This window comes from Equus quagga, chromosome 14 (genome assembly GCF_021613505.1).
Source record: "Equus quagga isolate Etosha38 chromosome 14, UCLA_HA_Equagga_1.0, whole genome shotgun sequence".
NCBI lineage: Eukaryota > Metazoa > Chordata > Mammalia > Perissodactyla > Equidae > Equus > Equus quagga.
In genome coordinates this window covers 36316092-36338360 of record NC_060280.1, presented here as the reverse complement: position 1 = coordinate 36338360, position 22269 = coordinate 36316092, and the positions used below count along the sequence as shown (strand labels likewise).

Genomic DNA, 22269 nt, shown 5'->3' with positions numbered 1-22269 from the left:
AGAGGATAGTGACAAGAAATTGCAAGTGTGATGTGTGCTTTAAGGAAGTAGTTTGTTGTGGGATCTACAATAGAGTCCTAAGTCTTGGGTATTAGGGAATCCTCTAGGCAGCAATGGTGTTAAAGAAGAGTCCAGAAAGCTGGGTAGGAATTAGCCAGGAGAAGGGAGATGATTGAGATTTCTGTCCAGGTGGAGGGTGTATCGTGTACAAGATCCTAAGTTAGGAAAGAGCAGGCTATGTTGAAGGAACTAAAAGGAGGTCAGTAAGACTGGGATAAGGAGTCAGAGATGATGAGGCAGGAGATGGGCCCTCAACACTGTGAGGTCAGTATTGTCACTATTTCCATTTACACACTCATAGTGTGGCTATTCCTTCTCTGAAGCTTTCATTGACTTTAAGCATATAGCTTGGTGTTGAAGTGGTGTGGGGCAGAGCACTGCTCTGTTGACCAGAGTAGATGAATTCACCTCGTGACATGTACTGCATAAGTGCTCCTAATATGTTTTTCACCTTGCAGGGAGGTACATCTTTTTTTATAGAAGAATGAAGGGCTCAGAGGTGAAGTAATATAACTGTGATCACATAGCTTGATCATTGAAAGCACCAGGACATAAACGGAGCTCTGTTTACATCAAATCCTTACTCCATGTCACCTCTGTACTAGCTGTATTTCTGGATTAGACAGAAGATTTTGTAATTCATGGCCTAGTTTAGAGATAGTTGCGGAAGTCACTTTTATTAAGGAAATCCACATTAGATAGTAATAAAGTTGAGGAATAAGACAAATCTCAATTCTTTTTCTAACACTAGGTTGGGTAATTTTGGAGAGCAAAAAAATCATATTGGAAGTTTCAACAGTGTAGAATTTTCTTCTGACTTTGGCTTTGTGTTATAGAAAGAAGAGCTTTAAATGAATGGGAACTTTGTTGGGCACAGAAGGGATTATGAAACCTTCTAAGATAAAATGGACTATGAGATGTTTTTGGGTGGCTCTATACATTCTAGAATAAAGGATGTTAAGAGACTTCCATTGATGGTCACAAAAAGGTCCTCTCCAAGAGAATAAAGGAGGAGACTAAATTGGTGAGGCAGGAGTGAGGTCACTACTTTAGAACTTTGTTGCCTTAAGCTTGGTGCTCAGTATAGCTTACCCTAATTCTGTTAGTGAATTCTTTCACTCATTTTAAGCTTTCCCAACAGTCTATGTACAGAATTTGTCTTGGAATAAGTTAATAAGAGTTCACGTAAATGTCCTTAATCTATGCTGCATGGACTACTCGCTGCCAAATGTTCATCTTCCACTCCACTTGCAGAAGTCCTTGCATGTCCCTCCTGACCAATAACTCAAAGGAACAGAGGTCACCTTTTTGGCACTCTGCTTTTGAAAGTCTACCAGCCCCTGGATTAGGGAGTCAAGTCCAGCTAACTGTACCTGGGTATTTTTGTTTTCTTTAAAAGCCTGGATACTGATCTCATCTTTTAGCACTGTGTTTAGAATAATAGTACTATTCTTCTGTTTAATAAAGTGTTATTATTTTAAAAGATATTAGACTGAAAATTGCAGCTAATCTCTTTAACTACTTTGATGAGAAGCCTTGCTGTTGAACCATGATTGTAATATTATCCTGCCATCTCAGTCCTTTGAGATGTGGATTTATAATCTTCACCATATGAAGTGATCAAAGTGTTATTATAGATTATTTTTAAATTCTTTATAAATAAGATACCCAAAGTTATCATGTTTTATTTCTGCAATATGTGCCTTTCCTCAGAGCTATGTAATTTATATAGTGATGAATGTGTACTAAAGGTATATTGCACTGTCACACCACTGGTGACTTGTAATTGGACAGAAAGTCACAAAAGCTAAAGCTTCTCACATACCAGACCACATCATATTTGGTGTATGAAAGCCTCTCACTGTCACCAAGTCATTGCCCTGTTACTGTCATCAGTCCCAAGATAGCTGCAAATTTTTTTCTTAATTTTACTTTGCATGGTCACGCATGTTTTTTTTTAAGTGAACACAGAACAAATTGCTAAAGTTTTATATCATAATTTCTTCCTCATAAGTGGCAGTATTAAACACTTAACATATATCATTGTGTATGTTTGTATGTTTGTTTGGTAGTGGTTTCAGACTTGGGAGGTGCATGCTAGTAATACACTATAAAAATATATTAGTAATACATCAAGTCCTCACTTCCTGCAGGCTCTTACTGGGCACTTGCATGCATGTATTATCCAACTTAATCATTACAAGACCCCTCTGAGATAGGTATTAGTTTTTTCATTTTTCCCATAAGAAAACAAGGCATAAAGTAACTAGCTCTAATAGATGGCAGAATTGGCACTCAAACTCAGATCTGTCGTCAAATTCCTTTCTCTTTCCACTATATTATAGAACATTTGTGGTTTTTAGGAGGAAAAAACCCAAAGTTTTTGATAGATGCCTTTGGTACTGGTTAGATTTTATTAGTGCAAAAGTGCATGTGTGGGTGTGTTTAAGCCTTGAGACACAATTGGCATTTTTAATAAGTTTTCCTCATGGTGTATGACTAGCATGTTTGGCCAGCATCACTGTGATTTAATAACCTAATTTAGACAAGGAACTATAACCCAAACAATGACTCTGATTCAACAGATAGGAAAGTGAGGAAGTAGTTGTTATCATTTGTCAGTGAATTTTTATTTTTATGCAGTTTGAACCACAGGTCACACTGCAGACACTATCCTTTAAAACTGTCGGAAACCTCTGTCGCTTCCTGAGCACTGATGGCTTCTTCCTTTGAAGGAGCAGCACACACAACAATTTTGGAAAGCAGCGGTGATGACTCCCTTCTCCTTGGCGTCCATGCTTCCTTTCTGTTGAACAAATGGCTTTAAATGACAATGACCAATGCAGCCAGTGCAGACCAAAACAAGCTTTTTGTCTGCCTTTTTGTGAAGCCTAATTTCTAGAAAATGATCACACTGTAAAAGTGAAGAGAGTTCATATTTGCTGAGTACGTCTCTGTGATCTCCTCAATGGCAGCAACCTTGGGTCTCACTCATCTGTGGATGTGGGAGGCCACAGCACTGTACTTCCCTCATCTTTGCTTACACATATCTAACAAGTGCAGGCACCTCTAGTTGATCTGCAGATTCCATATATTTCATTTTTAAATTCCAAATTGACTGACCCCATGCCTCCCAGGATATCTTGACTGACCTATCCTTTGCTCAGCTAGTGTAGGCTTAGACCAAGCAAATGAATTTTAGGATCAACCCTTAAAAACATAATCAGAGGAGTAAATCTGCTAGGAAGAGCTCTCTAATATTTATTATGTATTGTTCTTTATTATTGACACTGTATGCGAGGCATTACACATTGACCAGCTCATTGTTTTGTACACACTATGCTGGGATGTGGCTCATACAGTGCTGGTATCTCTCTGCTTGGAATGGTTTTTCTTCCTCCTTTCTCTGCCTAGCAAACTCTTGTTCATCCTTCACTGCCCAGGTCTTGCATCAACTTCTCTATGAAATTTTATAGGACTGCTTTGCTTCTCTCCCACAGGCTGGGTAATTGACTCCTGTCCCCTTTGTGCCTCCTATTGTGCCCTATAGATACTTCTTCTGTGGTACTACCCTGGATTGCAATGATTTGTTGATATGTTGGTGTCCCCATTAGACTGGGCAGCCTGAGGATACAACCATCAGTGTATCCTAGTGTACACCCTCAGCAGGTCTTTGAATAACTGGCCCAGGTTGAAGTGATTACTCCCTCTTCTGAATGCTGTTAGCACTTGATTTTATTATATTTTGCCTAGTTACTGCCAATATGGCATAGACACTGCCCTATCAGAACAGAGCTGGTCACAGAGCTGAGGCCTCTTGCAGTGCCGTAGATTAATTCTTTAGATCTGGAGGTCTGGAGAAGGGACTGAGGCAGTGGGGCAGGTAGGCATAGAGAGGGGGTGGGCATCACTCAAGGTGCTAAGGTAATTATTTTCCAACTGGTATGGAAGTTTTTCAATATTTTAGGAACTGGCTGAGTATCAGCCTTGATTCTGCACGTAATGAGTGCCTTAAGAATAAGGTACTGCTTATACTACTTAGTATCCCTCATATGGATTCCTAAGTGCAACTCAGAGGTATAGGTGTTCAAAGCAAGTTAAACTTTTATAGCAAATATTGATGTTATTACATAACCCTCCCTTCTAAAACTTCTTTGATCTTGTTCACATTACTGTTAATGGCACTACTCTCCTCCTGGTCACCCAGGATAGAATACTTTGGAAACATCTGATTCTCTCACCTTCACCTCCACACCAAAATCCAATCGATCAACAAGACCTTTCCATGATTCCTCCCTAGTTTCTGCCCCTTCCTTTACACTCCCAGGGTTACCATCTATATATGGGTACAGGCCCATAAAATTCCAAGCTAGACTATTACAATAGCCTCTTCACTCCCTCTGTTCTTCAGCCTCAGTCTAGGCCAGCTGGTACTATGGTTTTTCTTCCTCCTCTCCTCTTTTCCAATCCAGGCCTTACTGGGTCCTGCTTAAATCCCACATCCTCAGGGAAACCTTCCCCAACTGACCCAGCCTAGCATGAGTTATCCTTCCCTGGGCTCCCTAGTACTTACTGTCTATAGCATTCATTTGGCTGTTACCTGTGCTCTATTGGTGAAATGGCTCTTATTTTCTGAAGTAATTACATCTTGGAATGTGATTTAACAGGTAGTTATCCTTCAAGTAGAAAACACACATGCCCTAGAATTAATACACCCACAGGGGCATAATGATTCAGGGCATTTAGATTTTCAAATTTTCTGATAGACATAATTTTAAATTCTGTAGCTAGGTTGCTGAATAGTGTGCAATTTTGTTAAAGAGCAAAGCTGATTATCATGCACTAAATTGAGTTTATAACCCACTAATGAATCACAATCTTCATTTTATAAAACATCAATGTAGAGTACATGGCTTTACAAAGATGAGTGTTCCTTTGTAAAGGAGAGGTAAGACCTGGAAACAAAAATCTTTGCTATAGAGTGAGTGTGAAATATTGCAAAGAGGTATATAGCATGAGAGTTCAGAGGAAGGAGAATTGCACAATGAAAACTACTTCTATTATAGTAAGATGGTTCTGTTTGGGGAAGGGACTTAGGTATCTCTTAGTAGTCTGATAGATTTTCCCTTGATAGTTCAATCATTCCTTTTAGAGTTGTTCCCCCACCCACCAAGGGCAGGTGGAAATAAGATACATTCGTTTCCTCTTTATTTATTCACCATCTTATTTTCCTTCGCAGTGTTTATGTGCTTGTTTGATATCAGGGCTTTTACTTGAGGTTTCCTGACTTGGATTATATTTCTAAACACTAACGACAAAGGAGGATACCATAAGGGAGAAGATTTATTTGTTGTTTAATACTCATCCATTCTGGGGACAAACAAAAAAAGACTATTTTTAAAGTGGGGAGGTCTAAGAGGTACTAGCTGTGGGATGGAAACATCACTTGCGATTAGTTGTAATTATCTTCTCATTGTAGGCTGCTTGAATTATAGTTTTAAAGGGAGGCAGTGTCCTATAGTAAGTAATGTTGGCAGACTATAATTATTACTCCTGAGGAATTCCCCTCAGAACATGCCATTTGTTTTCCATAGATTTTTTTTTTAAATGTAATGAGCCTTTGAGGCACACTTTTTCTTGGTTATATTCTTTGTGGCAACTCTTTTCCCTTATAGAAGATTCTTTATGTAAAGGTTACCTTACATTATTTTTACTGCCTTAATGAGGACTGACTTGTCCCTGGGGAAAATATCATCAAACTGCTTTTCAGGTTGCCCGGGGTCAAATGCCAAATGTTGTGAAAACATCCATATGGTTGTAATGTACTTTTATGGTTTTTTTTTAATACCACAAGGTAAAATTATTGATGGCTATCAATCATCAAGGAGTATTTGCTATAATTCAGTAAATTTTGAGCCTTTACTATGGTAAAGGATTTATATACACATTGCCTTGAATCCTTGCGACCTTGTAGGGAAGATATTAGTAGCCCCTTTTACAGATGAGGCAACTGAGGTTCAGAGATCTGAAAAAATTTGCTGGAATTCACCTAGCTGGAAAGTGGCACAATCAGCATTTCAGTTCAAGACTGTCCGGCTGCAAAGCTGGACTCTTTCCACTGGAGAAGGAGTACTCTCTCCTGGGCCTGGGGTTGTCTTGGAAAGCTTGATGCAGGGGACAATGCTTGGATGGATGCAGGATGAGGTAGGAGTTTTCTGTAATGACATGAGGGAGGAGGGTATTCCAGATGGGGAAATTCATATGCAGCAACCTGGAGACTTGAGAAAGTATTCTATGTCTACAGTATTTCTGAATTATGAAGTATGAGAGGGGAAAGTGGTAGATGATGATGTTGGAAAAGAGGTGGGCAGGGTCTTGGTACAGGCATTATCAGCTTCTCCGAGTTTGCTTCACTGCAGCCGCCTGTCCCACCAGTTAGTTGGGTTGCATCTCCTCTTTGCTTCCATAACAAACATCTGTGCTTACCCGCATTCATAGTGTGCATCCCTTGTGTAGAAATAGTTTCTGTGCTTGCTAATCTCCACTAGACTGTGGCCTCTTTGAGAGCAAAGTCTATGCCTTTTAGCCTTGTATCTAGTGTAGCCAAGCACATGCAGTAGGCACTCAGGAAGTGGTGGGAGGATGAAAGGGCCTTGTTCTTGCTAGGGAGAATCAATATTAATCATATTCACCTCTGTGTTTACCACTCTTCTACCCTTTCAAAGTTGAGTTGGATTTTAACTTGATAATTTTAGGATCTGTTCACATTTCCTGAGGCTAACAGAGTCTCACTGGTGGCCCCAAGGGCCCAGAGCAGAGTTAACCAGTGTGGTCCAAGTGCAGCCTAGGTCACTTGGTCTTCTGTTGTCACATTACACTTCTCACTTTTTCTACTCAGTTCAACTCAGTAATCATTGATGAACAAGTCACGTGCCTGTTGTGCTTTGTGCTGTTGGGGTTCAGATATGAGCAAGAAAGGGGAGGCAGTATGGCGTGGTGGGAAAAATTCAGCCTCTCCGCTTCACGTGTTCTGTGAAGAACAAATGAGAGAATGTACATTTAGCTGTTAGTGCAGCCCTTACATGATTCATGTAAGGCAGATGGGAATAATACACCTGATTTGATCAGTAGTTTCTTATATCTATACCTCTTATCTAGAGTCACTTTAGTCTTGGGGTTAATAATAGTATAACAGGTATACGACATGTATACGTAAATAACTACAGGGCAGGACTACATTTGAAAAGCTCTATAATAGAATTAAAATTATCATGGAAGCACAAAGAGGACAGGAGGACCAAGGAATGGTACGTGTAGGAAGTGGTGTTGAGTAGAATCCCCTTAGCCTTTTCACATACTTGACATACCTAACTAGAAGGCTGTGGAGATTAAAGGCTTATTTATTGCCTGTTCTGATACCCTTCTCTGACCTCCCTATTAAAATTAGGTCTACCTGTGTTATTCTCTCTCAGAATCATACCTGCACTGTTACAGTTTCTGAGTGTTTATTTGTGTATTTGCTCTTTTGTCATCTGTTTCTTTCATTATACTGTAAGCACTATGAGGGCAGTGACCATATCTGGCTTGTCCACTGTTGTATCTCTAACACTTATCCCATGGTAAGCACTCAAAAAATACCTGTTATATGAATGAATGACTATAGCCACTGATTGTCATTTCTCTGCACATCCTATTAGGGCGGGGAAATTGCTATACAAGATGGTGACGCAGTGGCAAAAGCACCTGAAAGTAATCAAAGAAGCAACTCGGTTGTGTTTGAACTTGCTGTCATTGTTCTGAGCTTTTTGGTTTCAGTTGAGGATATCCTTTTCCCTTCCTTTATCTTTTTACAGTGCTCTTATCATTCAGACCGGATGAATGCTGAGAACAATGAGTAGTCTATAGAGTGTATTTTTAAGTTGATGATAAAAAATCTCTGGAGGCCGTTTTATAGTGAAACCAGGACTGAAAATTTGATGTTGGAGTTCCCCAGGAGGAAGAAGCTCACGCAGCTTCTTTTTTAGTTGTTTCCTTTTGTGGATGCTCTTCATGTGAGGATTTTGTAAGTTTAATTTTTCAGAATGCTAAAAGCCTTTAAAATCGTATATTAGTCAATGTAATAAAAATAATTCATTTTAAAGCAATCTCTTAGAAGAGAATATTGTAGATTTTCTGTTTCAATGGTTTTCACAGTGTAATGGGCAGAAAATATTCTGTTGGGGAGGAGGAGATTCATTTTGGTATTATGTTATAGTATCTAGTTTTTATGTGCTACTTAAAAAAACCAGTTTATTAATTTAGCTGAGGTAACCAGGTCAGGGTCAGTGCTGAATGAGTTATTAAAGGGTGGTAGTGGTGGTTACAGCTGTTTGAAAGACTTCTTTTTGTTGATTGCTGCTATTCGAATACTGCTGATGACATACGCTGGGTCCTTCTTCATTGTGATCTTTCCTGGGTATATTACGATTTTGGAAAGTGAACGTTGTTATCTGTGTTATATATGTAGCAACTGAAGAGAGACTTGGGTTTGAAACCTAGCTTATTATGTTGCCATGATCTCTCACTGAACCCTTCAGTAGCCTTCTGGATAAAGTTAAACTGTTATGAGTTGGTTTTAGATTTTGTGCTTGTGTGTTCTTTCGTAGGCACGTGATTTGTCACTGGGCAAAAGGCACATCCAACTACGGCGTTTTGCAACTCTTCCAAAGCCAGTAACAGACCCGAGCAATGAATGAACTCCACAAACTTTGTCTTGGGAACTTTGATTTCCGTTCTCATTGCATTGAATTATGCTGTTCTCTGAAGCTGTGTTGGGTCTGTTTTTATACCAATTGCAGAGCTAGGATGTATACACGCGTTCATTCATTCTTTATATATTCATTGGTCGTCTCCTACGTGCCAGACTTTATTCTAGTCACTGGGGATTTAGCAGTGGACAAAATAACAGACGTCTCTGCATCATTAAGGCTCTATTTCTAGTGGACTGATTGCATTCACTGTTGGTTTAGAGAGGCAATCTCAGATTTCACTTAGGTTTCTGTTTTTAGAAAGATTTTGATGTCTACATCTGGTGGCAGCCTGATGAATCTAATCTCATCTCCTGTCTCTTACCCTCATAAACTGTATACTTCCTGCCATGAAAAACATGACAGTTTCTTAATATGTTTGTTCTGCACAGTTCATCATGCTCCATTTACTTGAAAAGGTCCTCTATCTCTTCTGTACCTGGAAAAATTCTTGCTACTCTTCAGGGTTCAGGTCAGATATCACCTCCTTGGCGCAGCCTTCCATCATTCCCTCAGGCGGGCTGGTAACTTCCTCTTCTGAGCTCCCGTAGCACTTTGTCTATAGAACTTAACCACACCATCATGCGATTGTTTGTTGGTGTGTGTTCATCACTTTTGTTAGATTCAAAACTGCAGAGATGGAATTGTTTCTTACTCAGTTCTTTTTCCTCAATGTCTAACATTTAATGAGTACTCCATATATATTTTTAAATGAAAGAAAAATTTAATATAGATTGATTTAGTGTCATATAATTTACATATGACTATAGTGAAATAGAAATGTAAACATCACATGCACATTATAAAATTATACATACCTCTTAAAATCTTAAACGTTTACAAATCTATGTGTTAATTATCCTATTATACATATAGACAAATGCGCCATCCTAACTCCAGAATCCCTCATTCTCTTTTTGAGTCACTTTTCCCCTGAAAGAGTAAACACTATTCTGACTTCTAACAGCAGGAATTTTGAACCCTGACTTTAAAAAGAAGAGTGATGAATGCTTAAATTATGTGAATATATCTTCATTTAAAAAAGAAAGATTTAAAATAATTGGCATCTCTGTATCTATTTTTTTAATTAAGAATTTTAACTTAAGATCTAAGTCCCCTTCTTGTCCTAAAATTTTGTGAATCTAATATTTAAAATTTAACGCTCTTTCCCACTTTACTTCTTGTACAACAGCGCCCTCTGATGGTGTAGTATTTCCTAAAATTTCTGTATTTCATAATCACAGTGGTACTTTATCTCTAATTTGAGAGCTTAAGCTGTGACCAGGTAATTCTAGTGGTACAAAGCTTCCTGAAGCCGTTGGAAGTTATTGATCATGTAGTGCTTTCACAGAGTTGTTTAGCTAACAGGTAGTGACAGAATCTTTATCTGATGAAACACTTAACTGTTGTTTGACAAAACGTGTTATTTCTTGATTTATTGAAACATTTTAGGTGTTTTCAAGGGCAGAATATCCACCTTTGTTTTAGCAGTAGAGCAGAGAGTATTTTGATTTCATCAAATTTTGATAACTTAGAATGTAATTCCCCCTCTGGGCCCCACAGTCCTTGGTCACAGAAAGTGGGGTTACTGAGCACTGCATGTAGTTCTTGGAGAAGGTATTTGAATCCATTTTCCTACCAAACATATAATATTTTTTCAAATGTATTTAGATGCTGTTGTGATATTAATTTATATTAGTATTGAATTTATAATAGCTTCTCTTGTATGTTTTCTCAAGCGCTGGCTACTAAAATAAAATATGTTTATGAAAATTTTAACATTAGCAAGGGGACCTCATACCTAGAAATGTGAGGAACCACTGATTTAGAAGATTTGAACTGCGTTCATTTAATAATTATTATAAAGTATCTGTCTTGTACAGGGACACTGTGGTAGCTGTTGGGTTCTTACCTTTCTAATTATCCATTTATAAGCATAGGAGGCTCGATAGCCAAACTTTTTCCACGGTGGACTCTCCAATATCGCTCCTTTTTTTCCCTTTGCCCTTCATCATTTTCTCTCTAAATAAATAATTTATTTCTAAGAATCTCCTTTTTAACATTAGGGACAGGTTACCAGAAAAGTATAGGAGGGAATACAGTTCTCTCTCCTGGTTAATTTGGACAGAAGGGTGTGTGAAGAAGTGTCTTACTACATAACGATGATTTCATTTGAAGGCTATATCTGAAGAAACTTCCACCTTCCTTGTTAAAATGGAAACTAGAGCTGCTAAGGTTGGCAGTGAAGGGAGCACCCCTGTGGAAAGGGAAGGACAATTCTATTTCTTATATTCACCTTCCTCTTAGAGGGACTTGTGATCATTTCCCTTGTTACCACCACATTATCCTCAGGGATACTGTTTCCCTTTTAATTGTTTAATTCAAATTTAGTCTCCAGTCCTTCCTGGTATCTTCATAGTACAGATGAGCAAAGGTAGAACATTTAAGCGAGATTATTGAATCGTCCTGACATTATGCAGTGGAAATAAATGGGAGTCACCCATGATCTGACTCGTAAGATATGGCTTGCTCTCCCATCTTGTCCTAGCTCTGGGGCTACTTCTGTGTGAGGGACCACTTAACTTAGCAGGACTCCACTTGTAGACATCCACCTTTCTCCAACTATAGACCTAGGGCCTGCGTAAACCTCACCTTCCTTCCAGGTTTTGGTTCCTGCTTTGAGAACTCATGTCCTTCCAACATAAAGGTGTCTATCTCTCAGGGGAGATCAAGGTTACTCAGAAACAATGTCAGTCTCCATTTAGGAACTCTAACAATGTAATGCCACAATTCCAAAATTAATATAGAACACATATATCAAATGAAAGGAAGAGGGTCTTACTTCATTTTAGCATCTCTGGATTAGAATTGGAAACTAGAGCACCCTCTTTCTAGGTGCTTTGATTTATTGGAGGAGCGAGTCCTTTTTTTTTGTCCTATCTCTGAGTATCTTTAGTAAGATTTCAATTAGCTATTATCGTATATCTGGATGCATAAATAAAACCAGCTGTATACTCAGTTTTCTAAAACTAAAGGCTACTAAGTAAGAGCCATTGTGATTTTGTTTTTTATTAGTGGCCTAATTAAATGAGTTAAAAATAATAGTATATAACAATTATTGAGTCAGGTCAGTAAAAAGACTAATATCCCATGTATTCTTCAGTTAACTGTTAGTAAATGGCTGGAGGATATGTCCTTCGTTTTCCAGGAGAAATATACTGGAGTGTCCCCTGCCGAAGGTTGAATATTGTTGTCAGCCCTATCTGCAATAGCGTGTTATAGTGACAAAAGCAGACGGTTTTGTTGGAGGTAGGATTAGGTAGGGAGTAAAAGCACGTGAAAAAGAATTGTATTTGACTTTTATTTATTAGTTATGTTACCTTGGCAAGTTATCTGACCTCTTTGATTTTCAACAGCCTTATTGTAAGAGGATGTAATGAAAAAGTGCCCCCTGAGGGTGATTGGGAGGATGATGAGGTGATCTGTGGAAAGTACCAGCAAGGTGCCAGGCACATAGTAGGTACTCTGTGTTATCCATCTGTCCCCCCCGTCCACCCCACACACTGCCCCCAAATTGCCACCAAAACTGTATCTAACAGATGTAATGTTCTTACAGGCTTTTCTGGATATAAACTTCATTTTTGAGCAGTTTTAAAGTCTAAATAGTTATTTTTGCCACAATAGACTTTATTTAAAGGATGTTCTTTTTGTTCCTTCTTGCCTACCCGTTCTCATGGATCTCTTTCTCCTCTACAAGGTGAAGGAGGGAAGCGTCTCTTGAGACTTCTTGGACCACATTCTAGAAAGAACTACTGTGTGTGACTAGAGGTGTGTTTCCTTTTTGAGGTCATGGAGGTGTTGCTTTTATAGAACTATTGTTATTGTTATTATTGTTATTGTCATTTTTTGCTGAGGAAGATTTGCCTGGAGCTAACATCTGTTGCCAATCTTCCTCTGTTCTATGTGGGATGCTGCCACAGCATAGCTGATGAATGGTGTAGATCTGTGCCCAGGACCCAAACCTGCGAACCCAGGCTGCCACTGAAGCACAGCGTGCCAAACTTAACCACTATGCCATAGGGCTGGCTCCCAGAACTATTATTTATTGTAGTTATTTCAATAAACCAAATTGCAAATATAATTAAAAACTCCAGCTCTACCTCTGACTTTTGACCTTGGCCAAATATTTTGAGCTCTTTGAGCCCAGTTTCTTCAGTTGAACAACACAGATCAAATGGTTTCTAAGGCCGTTGTCCCTGTTTGTGTTACTCATAAAAATCTCTTTATTCAGGTGTGCAGAGCTGGAATCAGTGTGCAGGTCTCAGTTCTCAACAGCAGAGGGCACAATCCTCCTAGTGTGCCAGGCCATTAGGTATTGGACACTGTCTACAGTTATGTAGCCGGAAGTTGATATCCTTGGTGATAGGAAGGGGCCAAGAAAATTCTGTAAATTAATATTTTGCAAAGGAGATTTCACTTCCTATTTCCAAGTGTTTAATATTTAGGTGAAACACTCAAAAAATAGGAGATTTTGACATTCTAAGGGTACTGTAATTCTGTGAAGCTCTTCATCATCTCTCCACCTCGTTTACCCCTTCTGAGTACTCCGTGATTAGCATTGGTGTGCAAATGAGTTGGAGAGAAGAACTAACATTTATCAAGCACTTATGATGTATCAGGCTCTATGCCTGGTACTTTAGGTACATTTTCTCTAATCCTCACAGCAATACTTTGAATTATATCTTTTCATCCTTATTTCATATAGGAAGACATCGAATCTCAGAGAGGTTAAGTGACTTGCCTCAGGCCAGTGACAGTAGAGATTCAAGTTCAGATCTGTTAACTCTCAAACCTGCTTTCTTTCTACCATACCGGGGTTCCTTCCTCTTTCCCCTAATCTAAACAATTAGAGATGATCACCAGGAGCAGGAGTGCCCTGAGAGTGGCCACACAAGGAAGTTTGGCTTTCTCCAGTTCTGAAGTTCTTGTGGCCCTTGTTGTTCTAGATGGAAGCTTTTCCTCTGGCAAGAATTTTTTACCATTTATGTTTAACATAATACATACAAACATATACTCATGTTTTCAAATTTGAAAGCTTTTGACTGGATTATTGGAATGTTTTTCTTTGTGAGCTGCTTTTAAACAGTACAGCAGTATCTCATTTTACAAGAAGGCTGGGTTCTGAAGTCAGTGGGCGGGGTAAAAATCACCTTTGCAGAATTCTCTTTGAGAATCCCATAGGAAGGCGTCTTGTTAGAGAACCGTGTGCTTCCTTTTTTTAAGTCCAGCGCAGCCAGTCTTTCCTCCCTTGTTGCAACAAATCATAGTTTTTCCTGTTGAGCTTCAAATGATGCAGTTGGCTTGTATTTGGGGGCCACGTTGGTGGTAATTCACATCTTTTAACCCCAGAGTCTCACTCAGCATGGTGAGATGCTTCCAGTTATTAGAGGTATTCTGAAACCTAGATCAAGAGAAGGAATAGCAGATTCATGTCTTATTTTGGGGCTTATGCTAACTCATTGTTTCTCAAAACTTTAGAATCACCTGGAGGGCTTGTTAAAACACAAATTACTGAGTTCTTCCCCCACAGTTTCTGACTCAGTAATTTGGGATTCAGCCAGAGAGTTTACATTTCTAACAGGTCCCTTGGGGATGCCCTCTTCCAGGAACCTCACATGGAGAACCACCGTACTTATTGAATGGAAGCAGGCAGAATCACTTGCCTATCTTCTCTGTACTGTCCGTCTCTCCTGCTTTTATTTTTAGGCTGAGTGGGTATAGTTGAATTAGTTTAAGTTAAATGTAAAGGTTGTGGCTCAGCTAACTCTTTATCCTGTTGCTTAGCTTACTACTTGGCCCAGAAAAAGTAGTTGGCCTTTTAATAGACACTCGTTGAATGAGTGATTGAGTGAATTAATATATATAATGGGGAAGACTTTTAGTACATGGACATTATTATTATATACCTGCTTCATACAAACTGCTTATTTTCCAGAAAGGTAGGCGGTATTTGGATTAGAGTAGCTTACATTTTAGGGCTATGTATGGTGGTGATCATAGACATCAGGAAGTATGCAGGTAGATGCAGTTTTGAGAAGCTTGCATTTTGGTATCTGTGGTATGAACGTGAAGTGTGTGTGTAGATGGAGCTGGGTATGGGAAGTCCCATCTGTTTTAGAATGACCTAGGGAACTCTTGCAGGGTCTGGTTTAGGTCAGAACCAACTCCTGCCCCAGGGAGGCTGGAGCAGCACTGGATCAACCTGTGTCTGCATTCTCACTCCTGTCCCTCCAAAGACTGGGGAATTCAGCCCCCAGGAACTCTATAACTCTGTAAATTCAGATAGTTGTACATGAATCTTACCATATTATAGGATTTGATAATTATAGTTTAGATGATGAGTTTATTAAGTAAAGGGCAAAAACAATCTCAAAAAATATTTAAAGTTCAATTTAAGCTTAAAATTATTGTCATTTTAATCTTTTTTTAACATGTTTTATATAAGCTGCTTTGCAAAGTCTGGGTCCTGTGTGTTTTGTCTCTTTCAGGATAGATTAAATTTTCATCCTTTAAATTTGTTTTACTTTTTTATGCTGAAGAATTTTTTTTGAGGAAGGTTAGCCCTGAGCTAACATCTGCCGCCAATCCCGCTCTTTTTGCTGAGGAAGCCTGGCCCTGAGCTAACATCTGTGCCCATCTTCCTCTCCTTTATATGTAGGACGCTTGCCACAGCATGGCTTGCCAAGAAGTGTGTAGGCCCACACCTGGGATCCGAACTGACAAACCTGGGGCTGCCAAAGCGGAATGTGCGAATTTAACCGCTGCGCCACCGGGCTGGCCCCTATGCTGAAGCATTTTTGAGTAAACTACGGACAGCATGTTATGCTATCTCTAAATCCTTCATTGTACAGCTGTAATAAATAAAAGCATTTTCTTATCTAGCCAGAATAATATGATCATTCCTAACAAAATTAAGTCCTTAATATCATCTAATTCATATTCAAATTAGCCTAATTGTCCCTAAATTCTCATTTAGATATTGTTTGTTCAAGCCAGGATACAATGTGGAATCATGCATTACATCTGGTTATTATGTTCCTTAAAATTTATTTAATCTAAAACAGTCTTCTTTTCATGACATTGCCTTGCAATTACAAGTCATTGTCTTGTAAAATGTCCCACCTTTGGATTTGTCTGATTGCCTCTTCTGAGTGTCTTCAGCTTGTTCTTCTACCCTGTGTATTTACTGGAAACTGGAAATTAGATCTAAAGGATGGACTAAGATATAAGTTGAACATTTTTGGCAAGAAGATATCATAGGTGATATGTGCTTCATGTTGTACCACATGAGGAAATACATAATCCCTGCCTGCCCCACTGTTAGTGATGCTAACTTTGATCCTTAGACTAAGATGATGACAGCCTGATCCTTCCATTGTAAAGTTACATTTTCTGCTTGTGACGAAAGAGTATTCTCTGTGGTATTACTTTGGCACTAATATGAATGTTTATTTCTCTGTCATCCATTCGCCTACTTCTTTTAACACCATTTAGTAATTCTTGCCTGAATCAGTAACTTCTTTAGAGTTTGCAAAACTATCATTTTTTTAAGTCTGTCATTTCTTCTACATTAGCTAACATTTGATTAAATAGAGCTCTTTTTCATGAGTTGGGACTATTTGGTACCCTGAAATACACTTCTGGTGGAAAAGCAGGTTAAACGTTGAATTCTTTACTTTTTTATTCCCAGTTTCAAAGTAGGGAGTTGGTTTAATAGACAAGTTAAATGGTGGCAAATGAATAGTTTTCTTGCTTTCTCTTTTTTGATATCCTTATGGACTAATGGATTTTCATGAATTGAATGTTTCAGTCAACTACAGACATTATTCTTTTGTGTTCAGTTTGTTTTATGTTCAGTTTATCAACCCTTTAGCCAATGATAGTCCCTTGTAGTTGGCTTCTATGTCCATTAGATATAACTCCACTAATTTTTCAGAACTTCCTTGCTTTGTTGTATAGATGGATGCATAGGTTTATCTTGTAGATTCCTTGTCCCAACTGTCAGTCAGCCACTTCACTAACAAGCCCTAGTTCCTTTTAGTGGGGCATGGTATTAGACACCAAAATCCTGGCACTTGGAATGTCAATTGTTAGTGGGGTGACAGTGTTACTAGATCTTTTCAGTTGTCTGTTTAGTTCTTGAATTTTGATATTGAAGGTTTGGATAATGAAAATTCAGATAGGAAGGAATCTGTATTTTAAAAAATACTGAGTTTGTATCACTATTTCCAGTTGAGTTTTAACATTATTGTGTTTTTAAGTGGTTACTTGATTTTATAACTGTATCTTTGTTCTTACACTGAAAATCTTGACTGCCAGTAGCATTTCTTTATCTTACAATAAAGAAAATAATTTCAAAATAAGAGTATCAATATTACTACTGCTAATAAAACTAAATGAAGTTTAAAATTTTTATGATTATTTTTGTACCATAGGTTAATTTTAATGGAAGAATAAATTTAATTACTTTTATGTTGATCTCATTTAATTACTTTCCTTTGTAATATATCTTGTCTCTTTTGCTTTTATCGTAGGTTGATCATTTTGGATTTGATACTGATAAAACTTTTAAGCAGCGGTACCTAATAGCTGATAAACACTGGAAGAAAGATGGTGGGTCAATACTTTTCTACACTGGTAATGAAGGGGACATTACCTGGTTTTGCAATAATACGGTATGTACAGATTTGTGAAGTTCCTGTGCTCAATTTGACTTTTATTATGATAAACTGGGAAAAATGTTTTGCAGTATACATGACCAGTATTACTGTACTTAATTGTGAGGTTCTTTAAAAAGTAACGAAAAGATAAACTCGCTAATAATGGAAAAACAGCAAAAGTACATGAATAGGCAATTCACAAAAGAATCAATATAGATGCCCAGTAAACCTGCCTGTTCAGGCTTAAAGACACATGAAAAGAGTGAAATACTGTTTTTGGACAATTGAATTTTAAAAGATTTTAAAATCCCAGCTTATTTCTAGAGTGAACAAGATATGAGGGAAATGGGCATAGGAATGTTATTGCCTATAATTTTTTTTATTATTATTATTATGGCCTCTAGAATGGTCTCTAAACACAAGGGCAGGAATTTTTGTATGTTTGTTCAGTGTTGTATTCTCAGAGTACAGGACTGTGCTGGGCATATAGTAGGTGCTCAGTGAGTATTTGTTGATAAAACCTAAATGAAGGCAATGTAAATAAAAAAGCAAGACTGATTGTCAAATAGGAATGGACAAAGGTAAAGTTGTAGCTGTGTTTTAATTTAGCTTACCTGTTCTACCATTTTTCTTTTATTTGTGAGGGTAAAAAAATAGCATAGCTTTCAGCTTGCTTGCCTGCCTATATTTTCTATCATCTTTTGTAATAATACTTAAATCCATTAACAAAACTTAGTTTAGAAAGACACCTGAAAGGAAGAAGTTTTTCCATTTTAATATGTCAGAGCTATGGCTGGAAAATGTCAACCAAAAAGCTAGTCTGTGAATGACCCTAAAGTGGAGACTGAATCATATTTTCTCTACTGCCAATGTCTGGCGTGGTGCCTGGGATTCAGGAGGTCTCAGCAAAGGTTTGTTAAACTGAACTGAATTGAAAGCAAAAATATGAACCCAATTATAGTGTGTTATTGACTTCCACATTTCTGATTATTTCCTTAGGAATGTTAAGAGTCTAAATATATTAGTTGAAAATAATTCCCTGAGAAATGATATCCCAAGATCTCTGTTTCTCTTAGATCAATGACAAATGAAACCAGGACTTATTTTCCATCAGATTCTTGCTCTGTTATTCTGGGAAAGAACTGAGGCTGCCTTGTCTCCCTTTTCCTTTCTTGTGTGACTTTTCTTTTATGCCAAGGGCATAGGGCAGCTTCTGTCCAGTTATTTTCTCAGCTCCTGTTCTTTATTATAGGCAGGCAGCTTCCTCCACCAGACCCTGCTGCTTTGACAGGCACTGCAGCATACTGAAGACTTGTGGGGGAATCTCTGACCTCAGGAGTGGTAGGAAGGAAGAGCTACTCAGTGTAGGAAAGGTCCAGAGAACTTGCTAGAGGCAGATCCTACAAGGACAGGTCTTGACATTTTCCCAACCCTAGACACCTTCCTTTACATACTAAAATGTTCCGGTTGTATATTCACATGTTCTGGATGTTCATTCATTAAGAGGCAGTATAGCATAGTAGTCAAGAGTGAAGACTTCAGACAGGCTGACAAGGTTTGAATTCTGGTTTTTGCCACTATGCTGTGTTACTTTGGGCAAGTTTCTTATTCTGTGCCTTAGTTTTCTCATCTGTTAAATGAGTATAGTAATAATATCTAGTACATAGAGTTGTTGTGAGGACTAAATAAGAATGAGGAACTTAGAACAATGCTGGTACAATAATGTTATTAAATGTTATTATATTCTATGGACCCTTTTGAAAAATAACCCTGAAATAGATGCAGGCAAATAATTATTTATTACAATGTGAGTCAGTTTAATTAAATTGGTACATCTCAAACCCTGAGGTAAACCACAGAAGTCTGGCTATTTTGATGGATGGTCCTTACCTTTAAAAATTAAGCTCATATTCTGGTAGGCTAAGACACATGTGTAAACAAATATTGCAGCACAGTAATAGAGATCTATACCTAGCACAGTGGTGTTGAGAGGTAGGAGTGATTGGCACTGCCGGGGTGGGACAGGTAGAGGGCTTGCTTGAGCTGCATGTTACAGGATCTGTAGATAAATGGCAGGGAATGAGCAAGGTGTTAAGAGAGAAAGTGGGGTTTATTGAAACCATCACAGATATCAGGTTAAAGTCTCCATCCTCACATGCATACAGCTCTTAATTGTTCATTTATTTAATCAAAACAAACAAAAATTTTCAGATGTTCGTTGTCCTTGTTAGGGAGGAGCAGCTCATTAAAAAGCAACAGTACATGGGGCTGGCCCGGTGGCGCAGCGGTTAAGTTCACACATTCCGCTTCTTGGTGGCCCAGGGTTCGCTGGTTCAGATCTTGGGTGTGGACATGGCACCACTAGGCAAAAGCCATGCTGTGGTAGGCGTCCCACATATAAAGTAGAGGAAGATGGGCCTGGATGTTAGCTCAGGGCCAGTCTTCTTCAGCAAAAAGAGGAGGATTGGCAGTAGTTAGCTCAGGGCTAATCTTCCTCAAAAAAAAAAAGCAACAGTACACTAGAAACGTCAGTTTTAATCTGTGCTAAATCTAAATCTGATTGATGTTGGCTACGTGGAATACTTTGTTGAGAAGCATTCTGAGGGCACAACTGAGGTGAGTGAAAAAATGAGGCGATTGATGGCCTTAGGTGTGGGAGTAAGGGGATCTAACAGCACCTGAAGATTGTGCTCTGGAGCCAGAGAGCCTGTGTTTGAATCTTGGTGCTACCACTTTCTAACTGTGTGACTGTCACGGGTTATTTATACTCTTGTGCTTCAGTGTCCTTGCCTGTAAAATGGGGATAATCAAAGTGCCTATCTCTTAGATTGTCATGATAATTAAGTGAATTAATCCATGTAAAGTGTTTAGAACAATGCCTGACATTGTAAATACTCAATTAATATTAGCTGTTGTTAGCTACTATTTATTTTCAAGTAAATAAGATTAATATAAAACCCAAGGGAGAGTCCGGTATGCTTATTTGTACTATTTTCTCTTTTATGTTGTAAATACCTATGAGTAGGTGTCCAACTTAGATATCGTTGGCTCTTTCCGAGAATATTTGGTACATAGTACAATTTGAAGACTATTTAGACATAATGTTGATTCTAGGACTAGAGTGTCAATACAAAGAGTTGGAATGACTAGAGGATGGGCAACTTGAGCTTATTTTTAGCTGTTTCACTCTAATACAGTGTGAGATTGATGTATAACAATGAAACAGCCATTATATCGTTTATCTGTAGAACAAATATAAATTGTGCAGCTCCTCAGAGAGCTCTTTGGTCTGTTTTAACATCCATTTCATATGAATTGTAAAAAGGTTTGATGACTTTTTTCACATCCTAATTTTATCCTGTGAATGAATCCTTTTCTTCCAAGGGGTTCATGTGGGATATGGCTGAGGAACTGAAAGCTATGTTGGTGTTTGCTGAACATCGATACTATGGAGAGTCCCTACCCTTTGGTGCCAACTCATTCAAGGTAAATATACTTTTTACTTTTAAGTTTAAAAGTTTTTTTTTTTTTAAGTTTAGAGCATTTTCTAATTACGTATCCCACTGTGAGAAAGGAATGATAGCTTTAACTTGAACTGCCTGAAATTTCAATAATTTGTATTTAATCTTTCCTTTTATATACAATTTGAACAGACTGAAGCTTTTAAGAACCATATTATTATAATTTCTAATGTTAATCCATTTTTAATTCAGTGTGATAAGGCTGGAGAAGGTGGAGGGGACTTTTCATTGTTTCAGAAATGTCAGTAAACAATTCTGTTTTATAAATTATACACTTAAATTATTGGGTCTAACACTGGAAAAAATATAATGAACACACAAATGTTTGTTTAATACGGTGTTTTTCAATAAAATATGATGATTAAAATGAGGACGCATAATCTCTATGATTCAGTGAGGCCAGCTGGCCACTTGGATTTCCCTCTGGCCTTTCCTGTTCTCACAAGGAGCTTTGGCCTTGACCACAGACTCTACGTTGATAAACCAGGACACTTTTTCCTAAACTGACTCACTCATGTGCTTCCCTTGTGATTCTGGCTGCATGGATTTGCTATCTGTACTATTATTTACTTAATATTTTTCTCTAAACAGCTCACTTTTCAAACAGCATTATCTTAACAAGGGCTTTATGTACTAGTTAATTTTTCTAAATTACATTAAAATAAAACAATAAGTATTAAATTCAAAAATGTTTGTGTACTACCTAAGATCATCATACGCATCACCATCACACACACCATGCTTTTGGGTAACTTTAAGTTAGAAGAACTTGGGATCAGTCATTTTCTAGGCTGCCTGTTTAGGAAGGAGTTTTTACTTTTGTTCTCAGAGGTTTTATTATCTCATCTTATAAATAAATAAAATAAATTTAAAAGTCCTTGTGTTCTAAATGAAAAGCAACACAATTTGCGGATATTTATTGGGCTGCATGGGAAACTATTCTTTAGCTTTTTCTTTTTCATAATTTTCTGATTAGAGGAGTTGACAGGTCCTAAAACCACTGGGAAGCAGTCAGCTTGTTGCAGATAGAAACCTAATCTCTTCTAGGTCCCTGTGGTTCATACTTTGTTAGCAAAATAGAGCTAAGGGCTCTCTTTGATATGCTTTTTTTCTTTCATGTGCTCACAAAATTTGTCAGTAGTATAAGGGATATTACAAATATTATGTGAGGAATAGAAATAA

General features: G+C 38.0%; 1 protein-coding gene across 2 annotated transcripts in view; it reads left to right on the top strand.

The window, feature by feature from the left end:
- PRCP (prolylcarboxypeptidase) overlaps positions 1-22269 on the top strand; it is a 60667-nt gene that overhangs the window by 13837 nt on the left and 24561 nt on the right. For both annotated transcript variants that reach the window (XM_046637576.1, XM_046637575.1), the window contains exons 3-4: positions 17441-17581; positions 20951-21052. In XM_046637576.1, coding sequence (XP_046493532.1) covers positions 17441-17581; positions 20951-21052 — 243 coding nt within the window. The remainder of the gene's footprint in view (positions 1-17440; positions 17582-20950; positions 21053-22269) is intronic.